General features: G+C 38.5%; 2 protein-coding genes across 2 annotated transcripts in view; one reads left to right on the top strand and one right to left on the bottom strand.

The window, feature by feature from the left end:
* Positions 1 to 24,111, bottom strand: part of SH3BGR (SH3 domain binding glutamate rich protein) — a 614,594-nt gene that overhangs the window by 365,075 nt on the left and 225,408 nt on the right. The window lies entirely within an intron of this gene.
* DSCAM (DS cell adhesion molecule) overlaps positions 1 to 24,111 on the top strand; it is a 456,923-nt gene that overhangs the window by 416,906 nt on the left and 15,906 nt on the right. The window contains exons 28-32 of the mRNA XM_069872134.1: positions 3,769 to 3,799; positions 9,462 to 9,577; positions 12,309 to 12,458; positions 15,997 to 16,194; positions 18,788 to 19,090. Of these exons, the coding sequence (XP_069728235.1) occupies positions 3,769 to 3,799; positions 9,462 to 9,577; positions 12,309 to 12,458; positions 15,997 to 16,194; positions 18,788 to 19,090 (798 nt within the window). The remainder of the gene's footprint in view (positions 1 to 3,768; positions 3,800 to 9,461; positions 9,578 to 12,308; positions 12,459 to 15,996; positions 16,195 to 18,787; positions 19,091 to 24,111) is intronic.

Below are 24,111 nucleotides of genomic sequence, written 5' to 3'. Positions count from 1 at the left end.
TACTGAGCAATACTGGTCTGGAGAACTCCTTAGTAAGTTCTCTAAAAGAATCCTGTCTGCAAGTTTTTCTGATCTCCTAACTAAAAAACAATGTTTTGGTCTTGTTGTGTTCAGTTTTCATCTGAATTGGTTTTGGAATTGGAATGCTGTCACTATCGCTTGATATGTATCACCTAGTGGGGCTTCCTCGAAGCACAGGTCTCATTTTTCCTAAATCATGATTCCACCACTGACTTCCCTCTAGTCTACATCAGAAATAAGAATTTCCACACTGGGATATTCTAGAAGAATTTAATACAAGTTATAAATGTAAATCTTGCTTTTGTGATTTCAGGAGATGTGATTTCTTTGAACCTGCTTGACAAAGAGAAGTGGGAATTGCAAATTTATTTGCAGTACGTTCTGCATGCAAGCGTTTGTGTCTGTGGTTATAGACAATGGATTTGTGGTTCCAGTTTCTGTGGGGAAGATGTAGCAGAAGAACAGCAGTTGCTCCATTCTTAATCCTTTTACTCCTTGTTTTATTTTGTAGGGAGAGGTAAATCTTTGTCTTCCTCCTGTGTCATGCCCAGTATGATTTATTTCTCCAGGAATACTCTGTTTTCAAAGAAAAAGTTTTCAGCAAAGCCCTGATTTTTGCCCGTTTTAGTAGAGCCACAGGTCAGGTTACAAGAAGGTCAATTGACTGCTGGAGTTCATGCAGCTATTCAGTAGGTCGGCATATATTATAGAGAGAAACCTGATGACTTACCTCTCTGTCCTTACTATTGACCTAGCTCCACTGCTACTGTAATAATTTCCCTTTCTTTTTAAAACCAACTCACCTTCAATCAAGCAGAAAGTGCCAGCGAGGCATGATAGTTCAGAAGTGGCAGCATGCAATCAAAAGCTGTATCGCGGCCCCTGATTTCCCACAGGGCAAGCCAAGTGTGTTAAGAATTTTAAGGCAGCTGGCCCAGCGAATGGAACTGAGGGCTGTTGCTGGGTCAGTGCCTGTCAGTGCAGTCAGACGTCAAACTCACAGTTTGTGTTTTTTGCTAAGGCATGGGGTGACACTTGGCTGGGGTGGTTGATCATCTCCTTCACTCTGTCATTCATGGCCTCCCCAAACCTTGTTTTCTCCACTTAAAAGCTGGGAGATGGGACACTGACAGGGTTAGTGACTCATTTTATGAAGTACTCTCAATTTACTGATCAAAGGTCTGATGTAGGAAATACAGATTTCAGTCTGTAGTCAGTACTCATTTATTTGTGAAACTATCATTTCTCCTGTAGCTGAAGTTTAGGACACATATTTTGTTTTGCTATCATATTCATTTGTTTTTAGACTACTTGATTTTGCTGGAAGAAGTACATAACATCCCTTTTCTTCTCGAGACATTTGTTCTGGTCCAGTCCTACACTAACCTGTGTGCCTAGTACAGCCATGATTAATTATGGTAATGCTGCTGACAATTGTAACAGTCTGCTTGAATAATTAGAACATTTAAACCCTGCTGCTGGAGTTACTATTTTTTCTGCAGTACTTCCTTGTTCAGCCTTGTCATGTTAACATGTACTTGCCTTATATTGGTTTTGATTGAGTCTCCTTTGCATCTCTCTCTGACCGAGAATGCATATATGTTAATGTGGTTTTGAATATGTGATACATACATTTAATGGTGAGAATGTAATGTTTTTTTCCAAATCCAGCATGGAACATGTGAGGGAGGTTCTTTCTCATTTAATCCTGGTAAACAAATCTAAAAAGCAAACTTAGTGACATTGGGCCAATCAACATTCAGCTTTATCCCTTCAGCTTTAGTTGTGAATTAATTGCACACTAAACCATAATCTTCACTTAAGGTATTAGGTGAGCCAGAGGAAGAATGTGTGTATAGTCTCTTCATGATCCTAGTGCTGATATAACAAGAAGCATCATCAAGTTTGCTGAAAAAAAAGCATGACTTGGAACCAGAGCTTGATTTTTTAATTTATTTTTTTTCTTCAAAAGAGCTGGGTCCTTCCCTGAGTCCTTAGAATTCAGTGGCAAAACTATCTCAGGTGTCACTTGGGAGCAGTAGCAGTGGTAGTTTGGTTTATGACTGGTGATAAAGATATTGCCATCTACTATGTAGTAACACTTGTAGAAGTGTCAACAGCAAAAGGTAATCCCTAGCAAGGTGAAAAGTAGGAAGTTTGAATGCTTAAATAGAGTGTTGTTTGAATTCGGTGGAATATCTCAAATGAGGAGTCCTTCCCTGCACCAGGAATCTGCCATGCTTTGTGCTGAAAAGATGTGAGGGAAGGTTAGAAATAAAAGAGTGGAGCAACCAGACCTAGAAGAAGCACAATATTTCAGCCTCTCTAGTAACAGGTGAGGGATTAATCCTAAGACAGTACACTGGCACAGTGTCAGAGAAACAGATATAGTAAGCGGGTGGAGGAAGTTTTGTTGGTTTTTTTTTTCATAACTAAAAAAAGCCCATTGTCCATCCCTTTTAAAAATGAACACAAATGTAGCCAGTGAGATGCATTAAGTTGATGGTTTGATTCTACCTGCATCCTCTAAATTTTAAAGGCAGGATATTTAATAGGATCACTAGCAAGGAAATTGTTGTAGGTACAGGAGACCCAAGAGATGATTAAGGAATAGAAAAGGTTTCAGAAGTCAGATGGAGAAAACAAAGAAATTCATTAAGTGTCTTTGCAGGTGCTGGTAGATTTACAAGCAGGAGATAAGAGAAGAAATTTAAAGTTTCAAATAATAGGAGAGTTCCTTGAACACTTAAAACTTGGAATTGTTTTCTTCTCGGAATTGCTTCACTTGTTTGCACAGAAGGCTGCTTTGTTGCTGTGTGATATACTTAAGGACTCTGGTGTCAGCATTTTTGAGTGAGTTTGTTTAGCAGCAGACTGCAGGAGAACAAAGTGTAGCTGTCTATTTTTGCTGAATAATAATACATGAATTATTATATTACATTGATAAAGTTTTACAGAAAGCTACCTGAAGAACACTGGGTGAACCAACCGTCAGCTGTGTCCTTTGATCTGATATGCACCAGAATAAATGATATCCCCAAAGAATTTTATGATAAGTTATGACAACAACGCCACAATATTTCTCCTTCAGCAGCACCTCATTTGGCACAGCTGATCCATGTGGAAATAGGCTACCTCCTGTTTTGGGTGTAGGCTGTTCTCTGAAGACCTGGTAGTGGTTTTGAATTATTGCTGGTGGAAAAGCTGTCATATTTGGGAGCAACCAAACACGTTGACTTCTAGGAGACCTCCTTGCTCAGACCGCCCTGCAGCCAGGTTTGGTTTGGAAATGGAAGGTTGGCAATTGATCATCCAGCTTTGATTTGGCTCTTGCCCAGACACAGATGTTAGCATTTCTATCCTCTTGCCTTTTCTTCCTTTCTCACCTGTTCACTTGCTAACCATGGCATAAAGGAACAGAAATCCCTGTTATTTATTACACTGTTTCTACTTATAATAACTTTATGTAGTTTTTTTTTCTAGTTAAGCCAATGGTAGCTTCTACCTCTCTAAGCAATTTTTGGTTCTTCTGAGGAACTGAACAGGGCTGACTAGGGCAGAAAGATGTAATGCAGTGAAATGCAGTTTCAGCAAAAGTAGGAACTTTTAATGATGATTTTATGCCTGCCACTGATCTGAGAAAGAGCAGTAGTCTTGCACATGGCTGATTCAAACCACTTACTTGGTAATAATCCATCTATCAAATAGATTTTCATTGTTAATGACATTTCTTCTGTTTTCTTCTAGATGCAAAGAGTTTGGCTGAAATGCTTATGAGGTAAGAATAGATTTAGTATTTTTAAATTGAAAAATGTCAACTATATGTTTATCATGTTCAAAAATTATTATAGGGACAATTAGGGAAGTAAATCTTTTATTCCTAAATCCTTTTCAAAACTCTCCGTTTGACTGATTGTTAAGAACTGGCACAAATTATTGGTTAGAAACTGAAGAAGAAAGACAATTTGTGGACAGTATCTGTGAGGCAATGCAGTGGTAAAAAAACTGAAAATTCTTGTATTAGTAGATTAAATTATAGAAGCTATGTAAGTCCATTTGGACATTTTTCCTATTCAGGAAATTGTTTTCATAATATGTACCAAAGTAATTGTTCTTCAGAAGTTATTTGATTGAAGACAATGTGAATGTGAATATCCTTAAACTTTACTGTTATATTTATGTAATTCACTATTGTTAGCTGCTTATACCCAAAGGCATAGAAGAGCAGGTAAATCCATTTATTATTTTTCAGTTCTGTTCCATCAGCTCAGCATCCAGAAATCTAATTCAGTTGTTGAATTGCAACAGAATGACTATTCTGGCACCTTAATTCTTTCAGAGAGGGAAATTTCATATCTTCAATGCTTATTGTTTTGTCTGGGGAAAATATTGAACCTTAAAACTGCTGCATATATTTGAAAATGGGATCACCAAGGGATTATTTCTAAGTTCAAATTAGTTTTGGCTTGCTAGAAAATCTTTTTATTTTTAAGCAACAGATTTGAGAATGTCATAGATGTTTTACCAAATGAACACTATTATAAACTGCCTTGACCGGGACAAACTTCACCTGCTATTGTAAGAATATACTTACCAAAGACACAGTGACAGATGGTTTTAGCGTAAACTCATCTCTACACAATATTTTGCAAATACATCTGAATAGTCCCACTGATGCTAACAAGAGTGGTCATGCAGGTCAGGTCATACACTGCCTGTATGCTGGTAAGAAACCCCTGCTAGCAGCAGGTTGCAGGTTTAAGCAACTTCAGGAAGATATTTTTTGGTGTCACAGAAAACAACGCAGATTAGCATATACAGCAAATCTGTACCCTGAAGAAACCCAGCACAGACTGGCTGAAAGATGAGGATATTCAGTCCCAGTAAGAGCCATACAAAACATCTCTGCAAAGCCAGTAGACTTCTGCCTTGACCCTGGTTAGCTTCGCTAGTCTTGTTGCAGGCTCAGCAAGACCATTTCAGAGTCTTGCTCTTCTGACGCTTAGAAAACTCTAAGCCAACGTAAGTGCCTGGTTTTGCCTCTTTTTTCCTCTGCTGATGTTGACCTTCAAATGAAAGAGCTTCTTTTGCCCTCCTTACCAGATGCATTGAGAAAGCAGGCACATCTCTTCCCAACTTTTAGTTCAGAGGTGGTTTTCTAGGTAACTCGCCTACCACTGTTTCTTTTTGCTTTTCCTTTTACCAGCTTTGAAATATGATCATCAAGTCAGTTTCTGTCATCTCATTTATTAGCAAATAATCTTGATTTTATTAAAAATTCATATTTTATGTTTCTCTTCTAAAAGCATGAACAAAGCCAAATGACTGTTAAAATAGGACTTCAAAAGGAACAGGGAATACAGGCCTACAGTTGCAGGTGCTTTATAACTTGAAGCTCTCAAGGGGATGCTGTTTTGGGGAGTACTGCTTTCTACAGCCTAGATGCTCTGTCATTTATGATAAACCTGTGAAATAACTGCAACCAAAACCCAAGCTACTCACCATCACTAGATGTTCCCAAAGATTTACCACATTAATAATCAAAGCATCATAAGCCCTCTCTAAAGCAATACTCACATATTAAAAGCTCCTGCTCTCTTTTAGATTTCACCAAAATCTGCTTTGATACAAATTTCAAGAAAGAGGGTATGCCGTGGGGTGTGCCGTGCCATTTAAATATTGGAAAGAAAGCAGAAAAGATGATTCCCTGCTTGATAGGAAGGTGTGAGGGATTGTGTATCATTCCCTTTGAGGAGCTTTTTATGAGCATGTGTAAAGAAGATTAAGAATGGAGCTTTAGTGTTTGTTTTAAATGTCGCTGGCTTTGGCTGTGTAAGTCAAATGTCTGGAAAGCAGGATAAGCCCCAGCAGTCAGCAGCTTAGTGGGAGCTGCACAACTTGTTGCTGATACCTTAAAACTGAAGAAAAAAAAAATTCCTGCTACTGTATAATCACAGCTTTTTTTTATGTTTCTTTCGGGTGAAAGCATCAGTCCAGCCAACTTCTTTGTAACAGTTCACTGTGAATCAGTATAGCAATTGACTGAGCTTTCAGATTTTGAACACAAAGTGAGGAATATTTTTACCCAAAATATTCCTCTGTCAAGCTGATTACTTACAAGATTTATTTTTCCATATGTTTTTACAACAACCAGCTTAGATTTCAGGAAACCATGAGGTGGCCTGATGCTCTGCCAAGGACCCAGAATGACTCTGGATTTGCAGAGCACCATATTTAATCCCTTTACATAACTAGCTTGATAGGTTTAACCCTCTCCTGTTCATAAAGATATTTCCAATCACTCAAATAAGTATGTTTTCTTTAAGATCCAGAAAGATTATTTAAAAGGGGCTACTCTTAACTATGCACGCTCTTTCAGAATACCTTATACATTCTACTTTCTCTGAAAAAAGGTTCATTTATTCACAAACTGTACATAAAAGCTGTACTCAGTCAGACTCAAATACCAACATACCCAAGTATCTGTCTTTCGTAGTGGCCAAAAGCAGCCGTCTTGGTAGAGTGAAAGATTACAGCGCATACATATTGTTCCCCAGACTCCCACTTCGTAATAACTTGGAGTTCAGAGATTGATTGAACCAAAGGGAAGTAATTGTGATATACAGAAATTCTTACAATGTCTGACAGTAAAAGAATAGCCATAGCATATGTTTAAGTTTGGGAATTTAACACATGTAGGTTAAGGAAAATATAGGTAGATATGTTTCCTCCCTTTAATGAATTAATCATTGGACTCCTTATCCACCAGACTATTAAGATACTTCGATGCCTAAATTTTCCTAGGGTAAAATATACTTGGGCACTGAACTTCAAAATTACCATCCTAAAAATCTTTCCCTTGTTGCCAAGTCCTAGAGGCACTTAATTGCCATTGGCACTTCAGGTTTTTATAACCTGAAAGTTGAACCATTGTGGTCTGCAGAAAATAATTCAAAATTCCTGGAGCCAGAAAGATGTAGCATGCTAATCAGCAGCAACCCTCAACCCAACTGCCAGTTGCCTGTTCTGTGTTTGGACACTTCATGTCATAGTGCCACTGCATACAGGAGAGTTAATTAGACCAGTAAGGAGGAGGAAAGCAGTCACACAAAACGAGGCATAACTCTTGGGCATAGCAGGGAATTTTCCTGAATATAGAAAAGCCTGGCTTCAAGGACCTTCCATATATTATGCATAAAGCTATCCCTGGACCCAGGAATGGGGTTCAGAATTCTCTCTTGGCAGGTGAGCAATATAACTGCAAACCTGGGGAACTACCCACCTGCTCCCTGTGGTCCAAACAGTGCTTTTGTGCAGTTGAGTGCTTTGCAGTAGCAGGAATATAAACCTTTCACACTGCTGAAATGCTTCTACCTCTCACTTTGTTGCTGGGTTCTGCATTTTCTGATGAAGATGTCTGATTTGATCCCTTTGTCATCTGTGTCCTTGGTGAGCAGAGGGAGGGTGCAGTGATGCATTTATTAGACTCAATTATGCATTGCACAGGTTCTATATGTATGTGATTGCATGTGTCAAATAGCTAGTGGATTATTGATTATTAATTGGAACCAGACCTCAGAAATTCAGTTTCCTACTCAATCACAGGTTTGCTCTATGATCTTGGACAAGCCCAAAGTAGTCTAACTTTTGAAGGACATGCATTTAGTCATATTTAGCATGCAGATAATTTATCAGTCTCAGATTCTCTTAGCATTTCAGCAACTTGAGTGGAAATTAATAAGAAAATGGCATCTAATCCATGCAGAGACTTTGCAGAGATTTTGAGAATGCCAGTGTGGAATTTATCTGCATTTTAGGATCCTAAATGTCTTTGAAAATTTATGTGCTTAATAAGATACTGTGACTAATATTCTCCACTGATTATATATGGAGAAAATCTGGCAGTCCTTGGGTAGCTCTCCTGATATTTTGCTTCCATAATGATTAAGTGAAGCACCAGTTATAGGCTGCTAGAATGCATTTCAGCTATTCATCTATACATGATGACAACAGTACCACCTAACCACACAGGTAAAGACAGAAAAGTTAAAGTTTTAGATGTACTGGTAGTGTTAATGCTAGGGACTATAAGAGCAGAGAAAGCCAGATAGTGTGAGTCAGCTGGAGGTGTGCCTTGCAGATCTCACCCTTGGATTTGGAGCAGAATTACCGACCATGTGAAAAGGAAATTCCTCCTAAAATGGACTTTAGGAGAACCTCAACACCTGCGGTGGTTAGGTTTTGCTCACATGGAGACAGAGTGGGAGGTTAGGGCAAATTGTCTAGAGATGTGAGCTGATCAGACATGCATTAATCTCCTGTGTGTAAAGGCCCACACTCAGGGAAGAAGTGAGCTTATCATCAAGCAGTTTAATAGTCCTCTGCTGATTCTACTAACAACAGTAATTCATTGCCAAAGGAGAATTAAACTGAGTGATCTACAGCTATTTTACACTGGAAAAATTGTCCTTCCCTTGGATTTTAAAGCTCTTTGAAGTATGAGCACTTGGATCACACTACTGGCTGACTTGTCTTAATTTTCCTCAGCTTCCTGTGTAAAGAAGTATTTGCAAATATTTCCTATCCTCCGAACAGTAACTACATGTAAAAGGGCAAAAAGTTCCTGGGTTTTTAGTGCAGTCATAAGATTTCTTGATGCAAGCTCTGTACTAAAAATTATTGCAGCACTCAGTTTTACTATCTGTTTTCATTTGCCTTCGATAGACAGCTCATTTAAGAAGTCATTTTCTGGTACACAAACTTCAAAATGAAATTGTTTCAGTTTGCATGATGATAGTATAATTGGCTTATCTTCTTTTTTAGAGTATTGCATCAATCAATTAGAAATAATCCATGAATGTAAACAAGATTTGCAATTTTAGATTTTGAACATCAATAGGAGTAAAGCTTTTATTTATTTTTTGCAATTTATTAATGAAATCCATAGCTATTAATTTTCTCTTTCATTTATCAGTTCTAGTGACATTTGCAATTTATCTAATGAAAAATAATGAAAAGTTTTAAAAAAATAATAAATTACTCAAGACGTCATTTTCCTACAACATGTTTGATCCGTTGTGTGTCTCTTTACTCATATTCATGAGGAATGAAATGGGAGTTCCAAATTGAAAAGTGTTTTTACTAATTTCATCACATGAAAACACTTCAAGAAAACTATATGAAGTTTTCAGATCTCTACTGATAAAGAATAGACCAAATCCCTTAACACTGTACATTCGTCTAACTGCTTGTCATACCCACTAAATTAATACGGTGCACTGTTTCTGAAGAGGGGAAAATAAGATATATGAATATTTTGCTGATCATGGTTGTATTATTTTATGTTTCAGCTGGACAGATTTAAAACAAGGAAGTTTGCAAGTATCTTTTCATTTAGTTTGGATGTTAATGTTTGGCTTTGCGTCTCTTTTGTTTTTTAGCAAGAATACCAGGACATCAGATACACTTAATAAGCAGCAGCAAACACTGAGGATGCACATAGACATTCCTAGAGCACAGCTTCTGATTGAAGAGAGGGACACAATGGAGACCATTGGTAAAATCTTGTTCGGCTTGTTTTCACTGATTAAAGTAACACGCGCTTTAGGTGGACTTCCTTTAACCCACACCTTTTCCCCTCTGCAAAAATGAAGAAAAAGGAGTTGCAAAGTAATTTGCCACATTTGGAAACCAAACTGAGGGTTTTTTCTCCTTTGAATTATTTCCCACTTCAAGTAATCTCAGTACAGCATTTAAAATAATGCAGGTCATTAGGAAAATGAAGCTGATGGAAAGAGCCACTTGAAGAAAATGGAAATGAAGACTGGCAGTTTTACAATTTTCATTTTTATTACTCTTTTTTGGCTTTGACTATACAGTAAGATCATTGGCATTATTTATAATGAAAATGAAGTTCTGAAACTACAATGTCAGTATTTAAAGGTTTGCAACAGGCAACTTCTAAACCTTGCATGTTGCTTACTATATCCACCTGTTCACAGAAAACAGTATTTCGACATTTTGATCAGCTTTTGTGTGTTTCACACAACAGAAATCAAGATTTCTCATGCAGCTGGCACACAGCTAAACTGTCATGAAAAACAGAATTGTTTCATATTTGGGAGGGGCGGGGTTCAAATAATTTAAGCAGAAGATGTCTGAAATCTCAACAGAATAAAATACAACCTGATCTCATGACTGCATGGGTATACATTGTGGCAAGACTTTCCAGAATGACTGATCTTGTCAGACTTCTAACTTTTCTTGATCAAAATCTGTGTAGAAGAATCCTTTCATGGCTGAGAACATAATAGCATCCTAGTGACAGTATGAACAGAGAGAGGAAAGCTCCACAAACTGGGAGCAGCCTCTCTGCATCACCTGTCCATGCCCACACTTGAGAGGGACATTCTGCCTTTACTCGGCACGCTGTCACACTTGCTACCTGTTCAGCATGAGAAGGTGGTTTCAGGGGACATTTCACAGTCTGTGCTACAGATTTGAAAAGGAAACCTATTCTTCGCCTGAAATATAAGCTTTTCAAAATCCTGATTTGAGCTCCTCTAAATTTGCCTCTGTGATGCAGTCTGTTGTGTCAGGATTCATCCTAAAGACACTTCTTACTTTTGAGTTACAGTTGCTGAGCTATAGGGGGTTATAGTAAAAGTACCATCAGTGCCTTAACTGTTAGCAATGCAATCAGTGCCTTGGTAATAGCCAGCTCTCCACAAAGCACTCAGAATAAGCAGGCACTTTGGCAGTCCTTGACATAGTTTACTGCCAAGAACCTTTATTCCCGACCTGAATAAGAGCTCATCTTTTGCCAGAGACAGAGTAGTTTGATTTCATAATGCTCGTTCTATTTATGGCCTTCTTTGGGTAAAAAATGTTAGTTATGTTATTGTGCAGAACTGTTCACTTTAATGGTGTCTTGTCAAGCTAAAAGAAGAAAGACAACAAAAACCAGGAATGCTTAGAAGTGGATCAACCTCTGCTGACTAGCATATACATGGAAGATGCACTGCTGCCAGTCCCTATTGAAATAAATTACAAAGCTATATGGCATAGCAGAGAAGGATCTTCTTGTGGGTTGTGTTACTATTATGAACAGATAAAAAAGACTGTAAAGAATGAAAATAAAGTCTGATAACATGCAAATAGTTGTTCTGCAAGCACAACGTCAGTGGAAGACTTATTGCTGTTAAACCTTCCATGATCAAGTGGACCAAATTCCTCTTTGGAGTTAAAGAAATGCAATACAGAGATCATAACTGAAGAAAAAAAAGGAAAGAAAAAAAAAGTGCTGTATGGCACTGGCTTTCTGCAGAGACCAAGGTCTGTGTAGAAATCTGGTGCATACATCCTACCCCTACCCCTCAGGGAAGCAAAAGGCAGCGGAACCATACAGCAGTAAAGGTCAGTGCTCATCTTTTTCTTCCAGTCTTTCCCAAGGTCAGGCAACTTTCTTTGCAGCTGCAGGAAAGCCCATAATCAGCTAGGCTGACTGTTGAGAGAAACTTATATAACTCACATAAAGCTCTCAAAAACTTCTGTTTCAAACCTACAATGATGAGGGTTTTGGTGGAAAGAGAGATGGTAGGACTTAGCCCTTAGGTTTCAGAACAGAAAAACACTGGACTTCAGGATGCTTAGCTGCACTGCAAGTACACTTCCATTGCCTTCACTATAGTACTTCCATGCTTAAAATAAGCAGCTTCCAAAGAACAGTCTTGGGTCACAACCATCCTTTCTGCAGTTTTCCTTCTCTGGAGAAAAAGCTGGCTGATAGAGGTTTAGTTAGCGACATTACCAAACGAACTTCTTTGGGAAGACATGGGTGAATTCACTGAGGACATTACTAATTATGTTAATAAAAATAAATAAATTGAATACATTGTTGAAAAGCTCAGCTGATCTCTCTGAAAATGAAGACAGAGAGGGCAACATTCAAAATATGGGAAAGAAGGGATTAGGGTCAAAATAATTACACACAAATTAGCTTTTTGGAAGGATGCTTAATGGTCTGTCTCAGTTGCACATCTCTAAGGTGAAGTCACAAAAGTAGACGTGAAAATTACACTTATTCTTTAGTTTTGTATGAACTTTAAGTGTAAACCTAGAGGCTCCCAAACTGTGGTACACACTTGAAAAACCTACACAGAACAGAGAGCTGCCACTAACGGTAGTGGTACCCAGATGAAAGTAAGTCTGAGAACTTACTGTAAAGTTCTTAGGAGGGCAAATCCAAAATTCATTACTCATTATCTGATGGGTATTTTCACTTACAGATGACAGATCAACGGTTCTGCTCACCGATGCTGACTTTGGAGAGACATCTAAGCAGAAGTCACTGACTGTCACCCACACAGTACATTACCAGTCCGTGTCACAAGCTACAGGACCGCTGGTGGATGTTTCTGATGCCCGGCCGGGAACAAGTAAGCGTATGAGAGAATATGTTATCTGGAGAGGAGAAAGCTATAATAAAATTAATACTGTTCTCCTGCATTTGCATTCTCATGGGTTTTTTTTTCTTCAGTGTAAAAGTTGAGAGAAATCTATTTAGGTCAGCAGAGAACATTCCTAATACAATTGCATTTAGTGATTCAATATGGTAAAAATTGCATATGCATCTGAAAAGTAGGTGTAATTTGAAATAATTCATACCTGGCTTTCATAAAACCAAACGCATGCTAGATTTTAATTTCTAGATTTTATTGGGTAAACGAGCTTAATAGCTTTTAGTGTCTATTAAATTTTTTTTCTCAGTGATCAGTCTTTATTGTATTTCAAAAAATGTCTTCCCTCCTTACCTCTCCATCAGGCAAGAGATACATTTCTTATTATTGCTTTTCTGAAAAAGTTGTATATCCAATTCTAGTTATTACAGTATATTACTTTTCCTATATATATTCATGCTGAGTTATTCTTATAGTCATTAAAATACTACAATAAATTAATGTATTGCTGCAATCCATTCTTCTCATTTCTTTCACGAGCATGTTCCATATCTATCTAAATGGAAAAAAAAAAATCACCAGACCAAAGGAATACTTATGAGTCAGGAATGTTACCACAGTATAGTTCACTAGCAGTGTGCAATTTCTAAAATCTCTTGGATTATTTATATCCCTTTACCATTTCATAATTTCTTTATTGGCAAGTTCAGTGAACATAAATACTGAAAGCTCAGTTGCTAGAATGTGGATTATTTGAAAAATCTTCATTTTATCTGCATTTTCACCCCTGTCTTTATAAGTGCTAGCCGTTCTAGTCCTGACTTTGCTGCTTTTCTAACTCTGACAGTTTTAAGACTCTCCATTGTTTTCCAACCCTGCCTTTTTTAATAAGAAAAGAGGCACCACCTCAAAATTGCCTGCCTATATCATACCACAGCATTTTATAGCCCCAGAACCTTCCACGCCTAATCTCTTTTTTATATGCAGTTATGTGCTTCATTCCACTGAAGTCAAGGAGAGACTTCTTTCAAATTAAACTTGGATTTTACTCATGTCTAAGAGTATGATCTGTGTCCAGCCTCACTTCAGAAATAGGAATCCACCATCACTTTTATTATGCTGTAAAGTTCTGATTGCAGCAGTGCTCAAGACTAATTCAAAGACTTATAGGTAGTGCTGTCTGAATTTAAGACACTAATACAGCTTTGATAGAGGCTAGACTATGAGATTTTGTCTAGACCCACAGCTCCCTCTGTGAAGAGGGAAGCAGTGCACTGCTGGATGGCTCAGAGGATATGGATCCTCCTGTATGAGCACACTCACAGTCACTGATTGACAAATGTTTCCTTACAGAACTTTTTAAGTTGTTGTCTAGTTCTTTTCTATTTATTTTTGAAAGAAGGTATGTGCTGTGAACCTTTGCCTTGCTTACCTCAGCTCTCTACAGTTCTGTTTCAGCACATGACAGCAGAGCTGGCTTAATAAACAGGACATCAGATGGGCAATGTTTTCCATCACACAGGCAGCTCCGGAGCTTGCTGCATCTGTGCTACATAGTCCCTTATGAAAGCCTAGCACAGCTGGTGCAGAGCTACTGCTCAGCACATGCTCAGCAGGATGAGCAGTGCCCTCCTGTCTACTGCAGGCTCTCCCTCCTCCTTCAGATTACTGATGAAAGCCCACTGAGACATGGGATCAGAGGACAGATAAGGATGAAATGTACCTCTGGACACTGGCTAGTCCAACTCCCCTGCTTAACGCAAGGTCAGAGCCATGCCCAGATGACTTTTGAATATCTTCAAGAACGGTGACTCCACCACCTCTCTGGGCAACCTCTGCCAGTGCTCAGCCACCCTCACAGTCCATAGATGTTTTCTGATATTCAGAGGGAAGTTTCTGTATTTCACCTTGTGGTCATTGCCTCTGGTCCTGTCAGTGGGCACCACTGAGAGGAGCCTGGCTCTGGCCTCTTTGCACCTTCCCATCAAGTATTTGTATAGACTGATGAGATCCCCCTGATCCTTCTCCAGACTAAGCAGTCCCAGCACTGTGCTGAGAGTTTTCCTACCGGCACTCTCCTGTCCTTCACATCTTCCCTCCAAGCAGGCACAAGGCTCACTTCTGACTACGTAACATCCATGTGCCAACTTCCCACAGCTGGTACAGGCAGTGGTTTATACTGACAGGTTGGTCACATCATGCAAAGTGGGTTTTTAGATGTTATCCATGTGAGGCAGCTATATCTTGGACTGCCAGAAGGATCAATTATCAGTGGCACTGGGTTCATTTTTTTCTGCTGCTGTAGGAGGAAGATGTGAAATAGGAGAAGGATCAGACTATAGCTGGTATCTGTAAATAAATACCTTGTTTCTTTGAAGCAGCAGAATAAAAATTCTTACAGGGCATGCTTAGGCAGAAACAATGCCCAGAATCATTATCTGGGTATTGTTTTTTCCTATGAATTGCTTCTGCTAAAGTCTCTTACCTCAAAGACTGACATCTTCGCCATTTGAATGTCAAAGAACATTTGAATAGATTTGAATTTTTCATTTCTAATACCCTTTCTCTCTATTGTTACTAATATCCTTTCAGAAGCTTCGAAGATAAATCCTTCAGTGATGATTTAGTCACTTTCTGTTTGCCACATAATGATTTTTTTTATTCCACTTGCTTTGTTAGGGAGTGCAAGTCTCACTGTTATAGAACTCTTTATTAACAAAATCAAGGAGACCAGTTTTGGCAGTTAGTTTGCTTTTACTCCCTTGGTCATTGTATTATCTCTAGGATAACAAAAAATAAAACATTGTTAAACTTAAACAAGTAGTAGATGATTTTTGAATTTTAAGAATTTATTTATTTACTAGTTTTTTTAAACAGTCAAATCTTTATGAACTTGCTTCTACTAAAACTCTGATGGCACTATTAAAGGTTCTTTTATGTCTTGGCTACTTGTTAAAAAAAATAGGGAATCTGTAGCTGATTAATACTATAATATAGTAAAAGTATTAGTAAAATGCCTAGAATAAGGAAGTCTATCACTATATTTCTGAACACATGTTTTTACAAACTGAGAGCAGGTAGCTATTGGAAGGTGTTTCTGAGGGCATGTCTACACTGATGGTTTACTTTAGACTTCGCTTGAAATGTGGTATGAAATCCCTGACCAGGTGTACTTGCCTTGTGCTTTTTCACATCTCAAAGTGGGTTTGGCACTGGAGAACAGGTTATGTTGGAGTAAAGGAGTAATGATCGCATCGGTGGGAGATTGGTGGGGCTTTCAGCTCTTCAGTTGTACCCTTTTTAAAATGTACGTTTTCATTAGAAAGAAGATATTAAAAAAATGTGTTAGCAGTTTGGTAATGAACAGCACTTTCACTATTCATTTTTTCCCCACAAAGAATGTTTGTGTTGTTTTTCTAACCAACGTGATTTCAGTGGCCATCCTCTTCTGTCAGGGCTTGTTTCCTTATCAGTTTGAGAGCGTAGTGGCAAAGACCCTCTCTGTTATCCACCACAGATCCTACCACAAGGAGGAGTGCCAAAAGTGGACCTACAGCTCGCAACCGCTACGCTAGTCAGTGGACCCTCAACAGACCTCACCCTACCATATCAGCTCATACCCTCACCACAGACTGGAGGCTGCCCACCCCCAGGCCAACAGGATCAGTGGACAAGGAAAGTGACAGTTACAGCGTCAGCCCCTCACAGGACACAGGTACGGGGCTCCCTGCAAGGCTGCACTGTGAAAATGGGACAGCAGTAGCTGGAGCAATCTTGGTCCTTGGTGTACTTCATTTGGGGCTTAGGTGTCATTATTTTTTCCTTGCTGGGATGTTTTTCCATGGGCTATTTATAAGGGGCGCCACAAATGCATATGGTGCTAAGGTTAACAAATATTGTGCCATACAAGTACTAGAGTCCTTTGAAAGATATGGTGGTATTTATTCCAGTAATTTATAGATTGGAGTTCTCATCTTTTCACAGTTCATCCACTTAAAGTTGCAGGCTCCTGTGTTGTCTCCATAGGGTAATGGCCCTCAAAAGATAGCTCTAGGCCACTGACAAATTCATCCTGATTTCTTCAGGTAGAACTATCATAAGGCTTTAAGGATTAACTTTAATAGCTATACAGATACAAATATAAATAGCAAATGTTATCTCAGAAACCCTTTTGTACACATTCCAGATTTCAGATGCACTTGCCTGTGTTCCAGCATTTTGTCACCCAAGCATATTTTCCAATGCATATGGCAAAGGGCAGAGAATTCAATTTGCTTTGTGGTTTAATAGACAAACTACGTGCAATTTTGTAACTGGATTTCATCATCTATCTTTTAACATGGCTACTTTCCTGCTCTGTGTCTACCCTTGAACACGCAGTGATTTATGTAAGGTATAGCAAGCTTTAGATCATGCCTAAGAAAGGTTTTCTTTTGCCAAAATGTAGCTCTATTATGCCACTTGGTTTCTGGGAAGAAGAATAGCGTCAGTTTAATCTAATGTTTCCAAATAAGCATTAAAATAGATTTGGGTAAATTATGTCTTCAAGAATCAATTAAAATAATGTGCATATTTGATTTTTTTCCCAATATGGAGTTCAGATTTCTGAATCTATTTTGATGCAATTGATATTTGGCAGAATTTAGCACTTCCTATCAAAACAATTCCAGGTTTACAAAGCAGTAGATTTTAAGCTTAGGAGAAATGTATTGCAGCATTTCATAGCTGTAACTAAGTTCAGATGTTCTAACTAGAGGCCATTAGGTTTCATGGAGTTCACCCTGGGCTTGGATGAAGTTTAAAGTGAGTGTTCAAGCGTAATTTTCCTGGAGTGGTCTCCCCGGGGCATGGGAAATTGGAAGCTTCAGGTCCTGAGCTTCATGAACCAAACTGGGACCTTTGCTTGAGCATCGTATTTATAGACACTTCTCTATGGCACTAGGCAACTGCAGCCTTCCAGGAGTTTTCAGCTGCTCAGAAATTTGGAAGGACATTATTTTGGTCTGATTTACAAATGAAATATGAAAAACAGAATGATGTTTCCAGGGGGTGGGGGAGGGAGAATCCTTATTTAAATTCTGGCCAGCTCAAAATCTTAAGCAAGTTACAGCATATTGTAGAAGTACTTGTCATTTTAAATAATGCGTAGCCCTATTTACAAGTGGCAGGAGTGTTGTTCTTTGTGCACAATTAAAACTGATGCAAGGATCCTAGCACACAATAAAAAGGATAAAAATCTGCAAAAATAACACTCTTCCCTCTGGTTGCTATAGGAGTCCCATTTTTATGCGTTAGCTATTACATTTTGCCTGATTATTGAACGTCACTAATAATGTCTGAAATTGTACAGCTTTTGTGATGAAATGTGACTTCTGCCCAAGGAACTTCTGAAAGTTCTCTGCTCTTCCAGCCCTCTGAAACAGAAATGCAATGGGTACAGTAGACCAGTGATTTTTCTCCTCAGAAACAAATGCTGCATTTCTGGAATGCTTTTTAATGTATCAGTAGCCATTCACATCTTCAATAACAGTGCTTGTTTAAGAAATATTGATGTTCTCAGAAACTCATCAGCAGAATAGGACAGCGTGGAGGTCATAATAGCCTGTGTGTCAAATATGAACCCCATTAGCTTCGGTAGCATTGAAAAAAGCACGTGAATGACTGCAGGCTGGTACCTACAAAACAATATTGCTCTTTTCTTCCCTATGAAATGAGTTAGTATCTTACCTGGTGTCTGAGACAGTTAGAAACAATGTCTGAGAGAACCCAACTTTGTTTTTGACCTTAGTCCTCAGGGCTTTCTCAAAAAAAAAAAAAGATATAAGATTGAAAGAGGTACAAAAAGACTATTCTTTCTCGCCTAGACATCACCTCACAGAAATATTTCTGAGATGCATTAAAAAAGATAATGTGAAGAAGCTTCCTTTTTTCCTCATTTTGTTAACTCTGTTTTGTGAGTTTTTAATATTTTTATGGCACTCAACTTTTAGAGAAATGAGTTTTGTTAAAAAAAAGTAACCTTTTTCATATATTAAAGGTTATTTCTTCTAAACCACAAATTTAATGTTAAGCCAAAAAATGCCACTAGCAGAGTAAGACTTCACTTCAGATTATCTGTAATTATCAACTAACTGACTAAACTGAAAATTGTGCAGGCATTTATAGTGAAGTAGACTCATTTAAATTGCCTTGATAATTTCAAGGGCTCTGCGTTTTATTAAGAAATAGCATCATGTTCATATCTTTTCTTCCAAAAAGGATTGTGCACATGTTTTCTTTCTCCCATTATTTATATTTCTGATGTTTAGATCGAGCAAGAAGCAGCATGGTCTCTACAGAAAGTGCCTCCTCAACATACGAAGAGCTAGCAAGAGCATATGAGCATGCAAAAATGGAAGAGCAGCTGAGACATGCCAAGTTCACTATTACAGAATGCTTCATATCAGACACATCATCGGAGCAGCTCACTGCAGGGACTAATGACTACACAGACAGTCTGACCTCAAGCACACCATCAGAGTCAGGGATTTGCAGGTTTACTGCATCTCCCCCCAAACCTCAGGATGGAGGGCGAGTTATGAACATGGCAGTTCCAAAGGCACATCGGCCAGGTGAGACATCAGAGGTCTTTTTTATCATTTTGGTCACTGATGTGAGCATTTCACCCCTTGCTTACGCTGGTTAGCTGTAGAGGGCATACCACAAGGAAGAAACAAGGTACACAATATATCCTGTAACTACTTAAAGAAGTAATGGCTTTTTATCCCAGCTAATATAGCATTAGAGTATATTCTCACGTATACAGAAAAATGAGGAACTTGGAAATCTAGGGGCAGAAAGGGACTGTCTAGGCCATTAAATACATGCCTCTACAGCTGCAGCCATCAGGCAGTAGATCCTTCTGGGATAAAAAAGACCATGTGGGGTACATATGCCCATGTCCAGTTCAAACCACCCACTAATAAAGTGTATCTTACAGCAATATTTTGTGCTTGAAAGCAAACATTTGCCTTCATAACAGTTTATAAAGACAGATTGTAGATGTACCATCTCTTCTGACTTGTAGTTTGTCAGAGATGTAATAACCCTTTGCTGATGTTCTTGAGCTGTTACACTCTCTTTAACATCTCCTAATATCGAACTTGGATTCTCTAAAGAGGGGAGAACTAAAAATGGAAAAAATTAAGACAGTATAGTAGTTCAATGGATATGGAGCCTTCTACCTTCAGACAAATTTAAACCTGCTCCAACTTCTTACTGACTGAGCTGCCTGAGGGACATCCATATAATGGGCTCAATCAGATTTCCAGTTCACAAAGAATGCTGCTTCTAGTGATACCCTAGTGCACAATAGGATAAGTAGATTATTTGTGATACTTTGGGACCAAATATGTGATAAAATCTTCTCAGAATATTTGTCAGTCTTTGTTACCAATACATGATGTGACTTCGTGGAGGATGAATCAAATGAGAAAAAGGCACAATTGTATTTGTGTGCTTTCTGGAAACATGATTTATTTTATTTTATTTTATTTTATTTTATTTTATTTTATTTTATTTTATTTTATTTTATTTTATTTTATTTTATTTTATTTTATTTTATTTTATTTTATTTTATTTTAGTATATACATTGCCAGTGTGGGTGGGGCTACTTTGGTACACAGAAAGTAAGCAGTAGTGCTCGTATATGAAAAAAAGAATAATGAATAAACTATAATCTTTTGCTTAACATACAACATAAATGGAAAAGCAGTTGTTGTGAGGACAGAGGAATGCAAGATAGCCAATGGTATCGGGAAATTCATTCAAAAGCGAGACCTGACACTGAAAAAAAAAAAGCATAAAGGATTTTGCAAGACAAAGCTGAAAGAAGAACATGGGAAGAAAAAGACCAAGCAGAATGTAGGAAGTTATAATAGACAAGGCAGGAAATTAATGTATCATACAGATAGATAAGAGGGAAAGTAAGTAGGAAATAAAATAGTGAGAGAAATAACTGATTTCTGTGTAGTCGCAGAGTAGAACCAGAAATCCAGGAGCTATAGAAACAGATAAAGACAGAAACAATTTTCATTTCAAATAAGATAAATATTTGCATTTGCTCTGCTTAAAGGGAAGCATCTGCATTCACAGCCAAGTCAAAATTGCAGCCCTCTCCTTCCAGTTAGTCAACAAACATTTTTTATAATTTCTTGAACAAATAGCTTACTCTCTTCCTTTCATGTTCCAAATATATTATTTATGCATATTTAGTATTTGGAAATATTCTAATATATTCCATATAAAGTTGATTTTCTTGAGGGTATACAGCACCACAAACTTGGTCCCTCTATGCGTGAGTTGAAAGCTGCTGGGGCTGGAACATGATGGGTGCCCCTTTAGTGAACTACAGACTTGTGGCCTTCTTTAGCTTTGTTAGTTTAAATGGCTTGAATTTGTACCTACTTTTCTTGACTCGCTTTAGCTTTTCTTTCCAGTAAGAAAAAGAAATATATTACAAAATTAATAAGTAGTTTTAGAACATTGAAAAAAAATTGAATCTTTCATTGGAGCAACTTGAATGCTGGCCCATAAATATTAAATGATATTTTAGTGTTTGTTAGGAATGGTTGGACTCGATGATCCGGTGGGTCTCTTCCAACCTGGTTATTCTATGATTCTCTGATTTTATTAAGGTTTACTTTATGAAGGGCTTTAAACAAAGTGTATGGACAGAAAGAGTTTTCAGTATTAGCAGACAAACCGATGTTTTTAGTGTCCAAATTGTGAGGAAAGATTTACTGGACATCTTTCCTCTTTCACCCCTCACTTCTGAAATTCTGCACAAGTTATTAAAAATTTGAATATAAATAATCAAATTAGCTCCACATTTGGGAACGTGGAGGAGAAATTTTGAAAGTTAAGGTGTTCAGCTTAACAAAACATTGTGCACCTTTAGCATGACCTCATTCTTTCTTGAAGTCAGTCTTTTCTTTCAAGAAAAGTTTTCCCTGTTTTTATGGTGCTTTGCATTTCTTCTACCCCAACTCGATCTCTTTCTTATACAATATCACTTTCAATAACTTATGCCTCCCCATTCCTAGTTTCTGATCTCACTTTTCAAACAGCCAGTAATGCTACCTGCTGTTACCTGCTGCAGCTTTTATGTAGCATTTGTTTTTCAAAATGACCCTAAAAAATTATAAGACATTCTCATAAAGGCTGTAACAAAAATTTATTTTTATAAATGAGACATTTTGAAACTAATCTACTTAATGGGTACAGCTTTACTCAAGAAAGGTAGTGACAGAGTTCGTTGGTGAAGAATTTGTCAGCTGTAACTGAGCTATTATAGCACCTATTTCTTAGCTTGTTGCTACCATAAGAGCAAGCAAAATGCTAGACCACCTGAGGCTCGGCTTCAGAAGACATTCCTGTGAGTTTCGGAGGGTATCCCAACTCACGTCACTGATTGTGCACTTGCTTTTCCTAAGCATCTCATAGGAGTCTTTTGTCCAGCCTGCTGGTCAAACCATCTGCTTTATCCAACATGCAGCATTTGAGACCTGAGGATGCTCCAAACTGAAATAGTTGATGACTAGGAGTAGGGAACTTGAATACCTTTTTGTTGGAGGAGAAGTAAAGGTCATAAAGATTAAATGACTTGTAGTCTGTGGGCTGACATCACCCTACTGTGATGCCCAACTTCCATATAGTTTTCACTCAGAAATTGAATCAAAGCATTTGATCAACATATCAGATTGAATCATATTTGGATGGCTCATCAGATGTCTAGGCAAGTTTAGCATTTGATCATTTCTAGCACTATAACAGTTAATTAGGATTGGCTTTTCGGAACTGCTACACATTATGTATAACTCTAGCTCTGTAATTAGCAATGCATGATAGTTGATTATCTCATATTCTAAGCCCAATCTGAGTCTTCTAATGGACCTTTTCCCTTCCAGTCAGGTGGTGCTGCAGATACATACTCAGGTCAGCAGGCAGAACTGCTTCTGACTTCTGTGTTTCTATACCTTTTTCCTCTAATTTAGTTACAGTAGCAAGAATCAGTTTAGTGAAGTCTCCTCAGACACGGGAGCTAAAAACGCAAGGATTTTGCAATGAAACAATAACGATGAATCATGAAGAAAAGTAGAGCTATCATAGTTAATGTCACAGTAAATAGTAAATAAGAAAATTAGGTGATTTTGGCGTACTGAATCTGAGATGTGTACTGGGACTTCAAAATGATCTGAATAATTGCCATAGTTATTCTTTTATAATTCAGACTGTCAAATCTGTTGCACTGTAGCATACACCTCCACATTGCGGCTGAAGTTATTGTATCACAGGATCATAGAATTGTTGAGGTTGGAAGGGACTTCTGGAGATCATCTAATCTAACTCCCCCCTACTCAAGCAGGGACTCCTATGATGGGTTATCCAGGACTGTTTCCAGTGGGTTTTGAGTATCTTCAAGGATGGAAACTCCACAGCCTCTCTGGGTAACCTGTGCCAGTGTTCAGGCATCCTCACTGTGTTTTAGTTGTGCCCATTGCCTCTGGTCCTGTCACTGGGCACCACTAAGAAGATCCTGGCTCCATCCTTTTCTCATCTTCCCTTCAGGAATTTGTATACATTGTTGAGATTCCCCTTGAGTCTTCTCTTCTCCAAGCTAACCAGTCTCAGCTCTTTCAGCCTTTCCTCATAGGAGAGATGATCCAGTCCCTTAATCATCTTAGTGGCCCTAAGGTAACTGCAGATGTGGCCTCACCATTGCTGAGGAAAGCATCACCTCCCTTGATCGGCTGTCAACACTCTTATTGCAACCCAGGTCACAGCTGGCCATCTTTGTCATAATGGCACATTGCTGCTTCATGTTCAACTTGATGTCCACCAGGACCTCCAAAGCCTTCTCTGCAAATCTGCTGTCAAGCTGAGTGGCACCCAGCATGTACTGGGTGCATGGGACTGTTCTTCCACAGATGCAGGACTTTGACTTCCCCTTGTTGAATTTCATGAGGTTTGTATTGGCCCATTTCTCCATCCTGGCAAGTTTCCTCTGGATGGTAGCACAGTCCTTTAGTGTATCAGTCATTCCTCCCAGTTTTGTGTCATCAGTAAACTTGCTTGCTGTATGCTCTGCTCCACCACCACCCAGATCATTAATGAAGATGTTAAACAGGATTTGATCTAGTATTGACCCCAAGGGTACACAACTAGTTACTGGCCTCCAACTGGACTTTGTTCCACTGATCACCACCCCCTAGACCTGGCTGATCAGGTAGTTTTCAGTCCACCTCACTACCTGCTCATCCAGCCCAGAATTTATCAGCTTCTCCCTGAGGATCTTATGAGAGGCAATGTTAAAAGTCTTACTGAAGTCAAGGTAGGCAATATCGACTGACTTCCACTCATCTGCCAAGCCAGTCATTTAATCACAGAAGGTTATCAAGTTGGTAAAGCATGACTTCCCCTTGGCGAATCCATGCTTATGACTCCTGATCACCTTCTTATTCTTCCTGTACCTGGAAACAGTTTCCAGGATTAGCTGCTGTATGACCTTCCCAGGGATGGAGATGAGGCTGAGTGGCCTGTAGGTTCCTGGGTCCTCCTTCTTGTCCTTCTTGAAGATAGGAGTGATATTTT

The sequence above is a fragment of the Phaenicophaeus curvirostris genome, chromosome 1 (assembly GCF_032191515.1).
Source record: "Phaenicophaeus curvirostris isolate KB17595 chromosome 1, BPBGC_Pcur_1.0, whole genome shotgun sequence".
In the NCBI taxonomy this organism is placed as follows: Eukaryota; Metazoa; Chordata; class Aves; order Cuculiformes; family Cuculidae; genus Phaenicophaeus; species Phaenicophaeus curvirostris.
Note: the sequence above shows the minus strand (reverse complement) of the source record. Positions and strands in the feature narration are given on the sequence as shown.